This window comes from Salvelinus alpinus, chromosome 4 (assembly GCF_045679555.1).
Source record: "Salvelinus alpinus chromosome 4, SLU_Salpinus.1, whole genome shotgun sequence".
Lineage (NCBI taxonomy): Eukaryota > Metazoa > Chordata > Actinopteri > Salmoniformes > Salmonidae > Salvelinus > Salvelinus alpinus.
In genome coordinates, this window is record NC_092089.1 from 44,084,070 (window position 1) to 44,091,578 (window position 7,509).

Genomic DNA, 7,509 nt, shown 5'->3' on the forward strand with positions numbered 1-7,509 from the left:
ACGTGCAGGCCTCATCTTCATAACACCCCAACATTCTGAGAAGTTACTTTTTTCATGTCGGAGGAAGCGAAGGCGTGAGGCTTGCACCGCACTCTTGGAGGCCAGGCGATGTTCGTCCCATTTCTCCCTTCACTCGCCGTCTCCCCTCAGCATGTCACAGATATACAGGACTCCTCCAGGCTCTTATGTCCATGTAATAGGTAGTATTGTATACTGATCTTGTTGCCTGATTCATTTAAGTTAGACCAGTTCTAAACGGCACTCCCTCTCCAAGTCACAAGAATTTAACAAACCATGGTTGAAAGTACTAGGCAAATGCTGCCTTTCCAAAGTCAACCATAAAAGCAGGCAAAATGTATTAATTTCTATTTCATTTATTCAATACATTTCATGTTTCCATTAGAAAAGAGAACATTCAGTTTATGTACATAACATATACACATTAGTATTTACAGTTTAAACATGGTTCTTTGTATACCACTGCCTCGGCAGGCGCCTGCACAACACTGAAGGTTTCAGTTGACAGTCACAGGTTTGCTGGACAGACTGGGTTAGAGCCCTCCACTGGAGCCTCTGGGTTCTCAAGTCTTCACATCACCATATTAGTTCAACTAAGGCACCACCGACAGGCTAGCGCCAAACTACGCAGCATAACATTTCATATGCAACTGCATTATACCCCCCCCCCCCCAATAACAGATGTCAAAATCATAAATAACATGCATCCCGTGACTTAAATAGGTTGCCTTTGGCATTGTTAAAGAACTGAATTCATAGCCCTATGAAGAAAGTATATGGACATAAAACATTGTAAGGCTTAAATGTACAAATAAATACAATGTTAAAATTACATAGTTGTAAATTGGTCCAAAAGGTCTAAATCAAACTACTGAAGTCAAGTTTTCCAGGAATGTGTTGTGGCAGGAGAATGCACCAGGCACATGGAAATGAGTCGTTCACAGTGGAGAAAATACATACGTTCAAAAATGGTGCTTAAGTTGGTATAGAAAATAGTTTACCCTGCACTACCCTTTCAAACAGCTCAAATGTTCAAACGTAACCATAGCACACAACATCAATACTTCTTTCAGTGTTATTGTATGGCTGAGCTTGTCCAGGAGTACCCAGATTTAGACTATACTGCACTAAATACACATGATAACACAAAGTTAAGAGACTGAGTTGAGTAACTCAACTGTGTATTATGTACCAATTCACCTCAAATAAAATAGTAGCTTTTTAGCTATCAAAACATCCCATGTCCTGAGATGCTCCGCTTCAAGTAACAGGGGGAGCAGCAGACATGTTTTCCTATGGAGGAAGATTTGACTTGAGTCAACTCAAATGATCTCCATGTAAAATTCTAATTCTGGGGATTAAGATTGAGAGAACAGGGTTTTTGTTGCAATCATTTGACAAAATAAGTCAATTTAGTAACCATGAGCTGATTTCCATGGTTGTACTGCATATATACTCTGATATCCAGCTTGGTATATAAAGTAAAATAACTCATCTTAACATGCTACACAAAGGTGAGTTATTACCAAAGGCAAATTTGATTGGTCACGTGAGGATGAGGTTCCAAAGTTTCCCGGCCTCTGGCAGGTCAGGCGTGACGTCTAGGGAATTCTCCCTGCATCTGGTTGGTCAGAAAATCAACGCGAGGAGACCCTGGGGCTCAGTGATTGGCTGGTTTCTCTGTGCTTTTTGGTGGAGTCAATATCCCTCCTAAGGCAGCAGGCGAGAGACTGTCTTGGCTGTCCGGTTGCCTCTGGTGAGCGTCGCTCTGCAACAGACAAGACACTTCATTAAGAACAGCAAACATTTGTATGAGCAGTTCTATTCTTTCACTTGAAAAAATATTACTTGGTAGCACAAAATGGCTGCCCATGCATCAAGATGGCTGCAATACATTTCTGGGTGGAAGCGACTTGCTACTCATAAACACTGGTAGAAATACTCTAAACAGCCAACAGTGTGTAGACACTTCTGTTTTTATATTGTACTCATTCCAGGCCCTGAAATGTGTGAGCACTCACCAGCATGGACAGGTAGTCTACGTGTGTCTGGATGTTGTGTCTGTCGTCAGACGTCACTTTCTTAAAGTCTTTGAGCTCTACTCTGGGACAGGCGCTGACAGTGCGCATGAAGGGGGTCATCCACCGGACACAGGGAGCAATACTATCCCACGTCAAACCTGCACAGAAACAGACATTAGTAACTACGTAATAACACGAGGGCTGTGGGGTTCTAGAATGGGGCCAACCTATGTACACGATGCCAAATCAATGCTTACCCGATACTTTGTGGACAACATCAAATGAGAAAAAATGGCAGAAGGCAGCAGCAGACAGTATCCCATACTGGTAGTCCAGAGAGTTGATGTCCAGTATGGCAAGGTCTAAAAGCTGTAACATGAATAAAGTTATAGGGAAGCTAAAACCCACGTGTCAGAAGGAACAGTAAAAGCTGCGGGGGGGGGGGGGGGGGGGGGGGACTAGTGGACTCACCTGTGTGATCTGGATGTAGGTGTCCTGAGAGAACTGAGGTACCAGGAAGTTGACGCCATCCTTCAGGGACTCCACCTGAGCATAGAGCTTCAGCCATGTGATCACCGTCTCTGGACACAGGTTCCAGTTCAGCGCCTGATGGAGGAGAGAAGTCATTAAGTAATGTGTGACAACTGAATTAGTACAGTGCAGGGTTGGGCACAGGAGCTTCTTACCTTCAACATGACAAGTTCCATCTCCAGGATCGCTTCTTCCTCACAGGCTCCGTCAGTAACGTAGGCAAACTCATGGAGCTTTGGCGGGTAGATTTCCTGAGGGGCATAAGGAGGGGAACGATTAGACTTGAGAAAAATACAGCACAAATGCCATTTTGTTATTGATTTGTTATGACATAGTATAAACTAAAGCGGTGGTCACCATCCAGGACATGAAAACGGAGGGCATTACGCCTACCTCCATCTTAGACGCGATGAAGAGGGCTGTGATGCCTATGAGCTGCAGTCGGTCCTTCTCCATATCGTCCTGTGTCAGCATGAAGCGGTCAAAGAAGTCCTGAGCCAGATAAGCAGTCTGTCGATGCAGAGTGTACACCTCACTCACCTACAACACAGGAGAAAACAAGGATGGTTAGACATCAGTCACGTCTGTACAAATCCTGGGGCACTATAGTAAAGAAGTCAAAGTATTGGAGATGTAGAACCCCTGAGGTAATAACTATGGAGGTGGAGTATCAGACCTTTGGCTCATGCATATCCAGTCATTACAAATCCAAGTGCAGGTGTAAACAAGGCTTATAGATAGGTACAAGTAATAGGCCCAAGATTGTATAGAGTACAGCAAGTCATTTCAGAGACACACATACCTCTAGAAGCCAGTCCAGGAGAATGGCCCTCATCTTGGGCTTTAGTTTGGGGTGCTGCTGTAGGAAGGCCTTGTCGTGGACATACTTCAGCTCCTTGTTCAGCATCTTAATCCACACGTCATCTGAGCTGGCCCAGCTGCCAAGGGGAAACACACACAAAGGTCTTAACAAGACGTCCAGTGCGCAATCGCATGGAATATGAGGCCCCAACACCAGACACTGAATTTGTTCATCATCAATAGTGACAAACAGGAGAAAACGCAAAAAGTTCAGAGTAGCTCACTTTTAAAGTGTCTCTAGTTGCAGGTCTACTGCCACCCTGACCTTGTATGTAAGCGTTGCATTGACACACATTAGCCAAGTGGCTAACGTGAGTAGAGTCCCACTAAAACATGACATATTCAGAGTTTTTTTTAAGTAGCGTTGGGGGTACACCTTAGGAACAAAGACATGGGGCATCTGCATGAGGGGGGGAGCAATTGCCACTATTGAGGTGTAAAAGGAATGTGGGCTAAGCCCCTTTAACACACACTGTACCTGAGGCAGGGCAGCGGTGAGGTCTTGATGAAGATGTTCTTGAATCGGAACTGCTTGAAGCCAGACCGGTCTCTTGTCATCTCCAGCTCCTTGTGTGGCGTTTCTACGAGGACACATGGACTTGCCCCTTCTTCTGACCACCGTTTCTAGAGAGAAAAGGCACCAAGTTCAATCTCTTCATCAGCAGTCACATAAGCAGCAAATGCAGATATAAATAAGCATGCATTTACCAAGTGATAATTCCATATAGCCAACAGAGCACTCATTTACAAATAGAGGTCACAGCATGCTACCAGCACAGTGAAAACTACCAAACTGTTCAAAGCTATAGTAAAAACATTAACTTAACATACAAAAGAGAATAATGATTTTAATGGCGACAGAAACTGGTATTTATGAAACGTTCCATAGTGTATACAAAACAAAGCATGCGATTTAGATTAGGCGGGCCGGGGAGAAAGGGACAGACAAAACGCGGGGTTATTGCGCGATGTCTAACCCACTGACACAGTTACCTCGACTAGTTAAGTCTCATCAATAATTACTTCGACATCCATGCGAATTTTACCATAGTTAACCCCTATATTCTCCCACATGTTTTACAGTCATTAATCACTGGCACAACTTAGTAAAGTTAATTGATTGAATAAACAAGCAACCAACCTGTATTTCATAGCTGTGTTTCTTCAATGCGGGTGGCATCTTTTTGGATGGCTGAAAAGTGGACAATACAATTAGCTAAGGTTATAGTTCTTATTTGACGACAAACCAATAAAAACAATACCGCTACACTAATGGTTAAAAATAACACAGCGAGCTAATTGAACAAACCTCAGATTTTCTTTTTCGTCTGATCTTGACATTCTCTTCTGGTGCGTTCTCATCTCTTGCTTTCAATGTGATGCGACCACTGAAAGGACAGACAATTTTTAGCGACAGCAAGCAGCCACCATACCAATTGTTACTAACATGTACAAATAATCAATGTTATAGCTAGCTGGCAATCATGCTTGTTGATAACAAGGCTTTATCCCATACCTGCGTCTAACGGTAGCCATTCTGTCAATTGAAGGCTTCAGAGTTCCACCGAAAATTATCCACTGAAACGGAGACAGGGCGAAAACATTATTAAAATTGCAAAGATACTTATCTTCACAAGTTCAAAACACGATTGGATAATAAAAGGCTGTTTTTTCCGGCGGTAAAATGGCATGCCAAATAGGGTTGAGCTTGTGAGTACCGTCATTTCCATAAAGAAATCTGCCACAAATTGCATAAAAATCTACTTTATGCGTAGTCCCAGTGTTATGTCAGAAGCCCTGATAGTAACTTACATGGTTATTGTTAACAAAAGTAACCACACGATAATTATTTGATGGTTTGTGAAACCCAACTACGCGCCAATTTCTCGAAGCGGGAGGATTTGGACAGTCACTATGGCTAGCTACAGTAACGTTAGTTCACCAGTGAGCTAACTTCAACTCCAATACAGCTACATAAAAACGTTTATATAAATAGATAAAGGATATGATACTTAAATAATGTATTGCCGCAGTAATAATTCAACATTGGTAGGTATAATTTGCATGATGATGTCGTTTGCTGGCTAGCAAAGTTACTGGCTAACTATCTTTATGCCACGTCCCTGAAAAGCAGAGGTTGCTTATGTTAACGTTGAATATCAATCAAATTTGATAAAACAGAGTAAAACCAATGTGAAGAAACAGATGTATTGCCTTATCAAATCAACCAACTAATGTTAGCCAGATAACATTAGTTTGCAACCAACTTGTTTGCTAACGTTACAAGTCTCTCTTGCCATTTGGTTCCTTTTCAAGATTTTTTGACAAAAATAGAACCCAATAAACTAAATGTTGCTCATCGAGATAATAGCTTTATCACGAATTTTCAGAACAAACTCCTGAGATATATAGCTAGTTAAATAAGCAAACATCCAGCTCCTTACCTTCAGAAATGAATGAACGAATAATGATCAGCTGTCGCGCCGGCGCCAATCTTTATATATATGACCATTCCATGGCAAGTGCGCATGTGTGTTCCCGGTTCATTTAAACGCGCTAAATGTTCAAATCTGAATTCCATTTATTGCAAATAAGAAAGCGAACATTCTGTTTTATTTCCCGGGAGTTAATACATTTGATCACGTGTTTGCAATCATTATTAAAGACTAGCACTCATCGACTTTGTATGGATGGTGGATCTACTTTGCACAAGAGGGGTTTCATTTATATTTTGGGGAAAAAAGGGCGCGTTCCTTATTTTCCGGTTAACCTTAAATGACGCAGTAGGCGCTGAGTTAGCCTTTACACTTGGTCAAGTATATATAAAAAAACGTTTATACTCTATTTTCTTATTTTTTCGCTGCAAGAAAAACACTTCCGTATTACAGGTCCACCTATGGGAGGGGTTTCAAACTCGCTTAGCCAATCAGAGGAGGGTCAGGAGAAACAACGTGGTCTTCCTTCAAAATGTAAACAACCCGAGATTAAGATAGCGTGGAGCACTGTCATATTGAAACAGGAAGATTTTTACACGTTTCAACGCAGAGATTATATGCTTATTGTTATTGTACATAGATTGAGCTAGGTTGAAGCTTTCTTTTTTCCACTCCTCTTCTAGCTAATGCATTATTTGTCATACCAAGATAAGACTGCTGGACCCGTCCAAATAGTGACATCGACCCCCAGAGGGTAGTATCATGTATACCTATACCACAGTTTCTTACTAAACCATGTTTGCCTATACCGTATATAGTAAAGCAGGATCAAGGAGTTACATACCTAAATATTCTGAAATAACTTGTTTTTTTTCATTTTTTTAAGCTTGAAATGGGCATGGTCTAATTGACTCAACAACCAAAAGCATAAAGTTTAGCCTTTTTAATGAATCAGAAAATCAACAGTTATTTCTGGTTGCTTAGCTGGCCAACTGATTGATCCCACTTCGTAGCATACCCCTCAGATTTCAACACACAATAAACATTAGTCATTATTCCATTTTATAGCCTTTAAAACAAGTGTATAGGATTATTTTATCAGAGTTATTATTTTCTGGGTCACTGTTTATTTCCTAAAGTGTTGAATCAGTTGTTTGTTCGTAATAAACTCAGCAAAAAAAAGAAATGTCCTCTCACTGTCAACTGTGTTTATTTTCAGCAAACCTAACATGTGTAAATATTTGTATGAACATAACAAGATTCAACAACTGAGACATAAACTGAACAAGTTCCACAGACATGTGACTAATAGAAATGGAATAATGTGTCCCTGAACAAAGGAGGGGGGGTGGGTCAAAATAAAAAGTAACAGTCAGTATTTGGTGTGGCCACCAGCTGCATTAAGTACTGCAGTGCATCTCCTCCTCATGGAAAACACCAGATTTGCCAGTTCTTGCTGTGAGATGTTACCCCACTCTTCCACCAAGTCACCTGCAAGTTCCCGGACATTTCTGGGGGGAATGGCCCTAGCCCTCCGATCCAACAGGTCCCAGACGTGCTCAATGGGATTGAGATCCGGGCTCTTCGCTGACCATGGCAGAACACTGACATTCCTGTCTTGCAGGAAATCATGCACAGAACAA

General features: G+C 41.7%; 1 protein-coding gene across 1 annotated transcript; it reads right to left on the reverse strand.

Moving 5' to 3' along the window:
* Positions 1 to 358: 358 nt before the first annotated feature.
* On the reverse strand, positions 359 to 5,954 carry LOC139573635 (G1/S-specific cyclin-E2-like). Its single transcript, XM_071397308.1, has 12 exons — positions 5,876 to 5,954; positions 4,948 to 5,009; positions 4,741 to 4,819; positions 4,573 to 4,623; positions 3,910 to 4,055; positions 3,373 to 3,508; positions 2,964 to 3,110; positions 2,726 to 2,821; positions 2,511 to 2,645; positions 2,297 to 2,408; positions 2,040 to 2,197; positions 359 to 1,786 (listed from the first exon to the last, which is right to left on the reverse strand). The coding sequence occupies exons 2-12, from the start codon at positions 4,965 to 4,967 to the stop codon at positions 1,679 to 1,681; spliced, it is 1,188 nt and encodes a 395-aa protein (XP_071253409.1). The 5' UTR covers positions 4,968 to 5,009; positions 5,876 to 5,954; the 3' UTR covers positions 359 to 1,678.
* Positions 5,955 to 7,509: the final 1,555 nt, after the last annotated feature.